The 1,160-nt window shown below is 35.8% G+C and overlaps 1 protein-coding gene across 1 annotated transcript in view; it reads left to right on the top strand.

The window, feature by feature from the left end:
• Nucleotides 1-93: 93 nt before the first annotated feature.
• The window catches only part of LOC106476693 (slowpoke-binding protein-like), a gene marked incomplete at its 3' end in the record, with an annotated part of 13,591 nt that continues 12,524 nt past the window's right edge, over nucleotides 94-1,160 (top strand). The window contains exon 1 of the mRNA XM_013937327.2: nucleotides 94-181. Coding sequence (XP_013792781.2) covers nucleotides 142-181 — 40 coding nt within the window. The remainder of the gene's footprint in view (nucleotides 182-1,160) is intronic.

The raw sequence follows: 1,160 nt of genomic DNA, 5'->3' as shown, positions 1-1,160 counted from the left end.
TTTTTTAGTTCCTTAAAATTAATGTGAGTTGTTTCTGTTGTCAGTTTTAACAATTTTCTTATTCTACAGTTTTAATCAATAAGATCTTTTTTCAAAAGGAAAGCTCATTATGAGTATACATCTCTGGAAGATGAAGACAGGATGGAAATGGACCAGAAACGACAGAGGGAAGTAAACAGAAGTAAGTGTTGACCATATTAAAATTTAGAATGTATATGTGCACAGCAATGTATCTACAATCACTGGTTTTCATGTTAGTTGCCTTTAAGGGAGGTTCTGCCATGGAAGGAAAGTTCACAGGGTTCTGGTGGGTTACCGTGATGTGTCTATTGGTGAGTACCATCTATTAGTAGTAGATTATACCCACAGTAATATAATAAGGATTTTTGGTTCAGCTAGTTTTGTGTGATATAATCTTCTTATAAGCAAAAGGAAAGAAACATAAAGTAAATATATATATGTGTGTATATATATGTACATTTAGGACTGAATCCTTCAAAAGTAATGATCCTTACATCCTTTGGTGTTTCTGTGGATTTTTTTCATTTTAACAGCCCTCTTACTAAAGCATTTGTAACTTCTTTCTTCAGCAAGGCTCAACCTCACTTTTGATCACCAGATTCTGCAGACTAATGGTAGCCCCCTCTAAATAAGATTGATTCACTTTCTTTCTGTATACTCTTCCCTCAGTTTTAACTTCTTCCTGGGATACTGTCTTTGATGTCTAAACCTCCTCTCAAGAAGAAAGACAATTTTAATATTATTTATCTGAAGTTTTAAATGGTAAATTTTAGGATGTTTGAAGGGGGAATACCCTTTCTTCTTGGTGGTACAGAATTCCAAATTTACATGTCAGCTCGAGAGGGCGACATACATGTGTTCATGATAATGAAAGAATTAACAGCAATTCTGAACGCAGAGCATTATTTCTTGCACAATGAATTTTGTAAGCACCCACGTGTGAGATGAGGTTCAACATGCTGAGTTACATCCATTTGTGAGATGAGGTTCAACATGCTGAGTTACATCCATGTGTGAGATGAGGTACAATACGCTGAGTTACATCCATGTGTGAGATGAGGTTCAACACGCTGAGTTACATCCATGTGTGAGATGAAGTTCAACACGCTGAGTTACATCCATGTGTGAGATGAAGTTCA

This window comes from Limulus polyphemus, unplaced genomic scaffold (assembly GCF_000517525.1).
Source record: "Limulus polyphemus unplaced genomic scaffold, Limulus_polyphemus-2.1.2 Scaffold11255, whole genome shotgun sequence".
NCBI lineage: Eukaryota > Metazoa > Arthropoda > Merostomata > Xiphosura > Limulidae > Limulus > Limulus polyphemus.
Note: the sequence above shows the minus strand (reverse complement) of the source record. Positions and strands in the feature narration are given on the sequence as shown.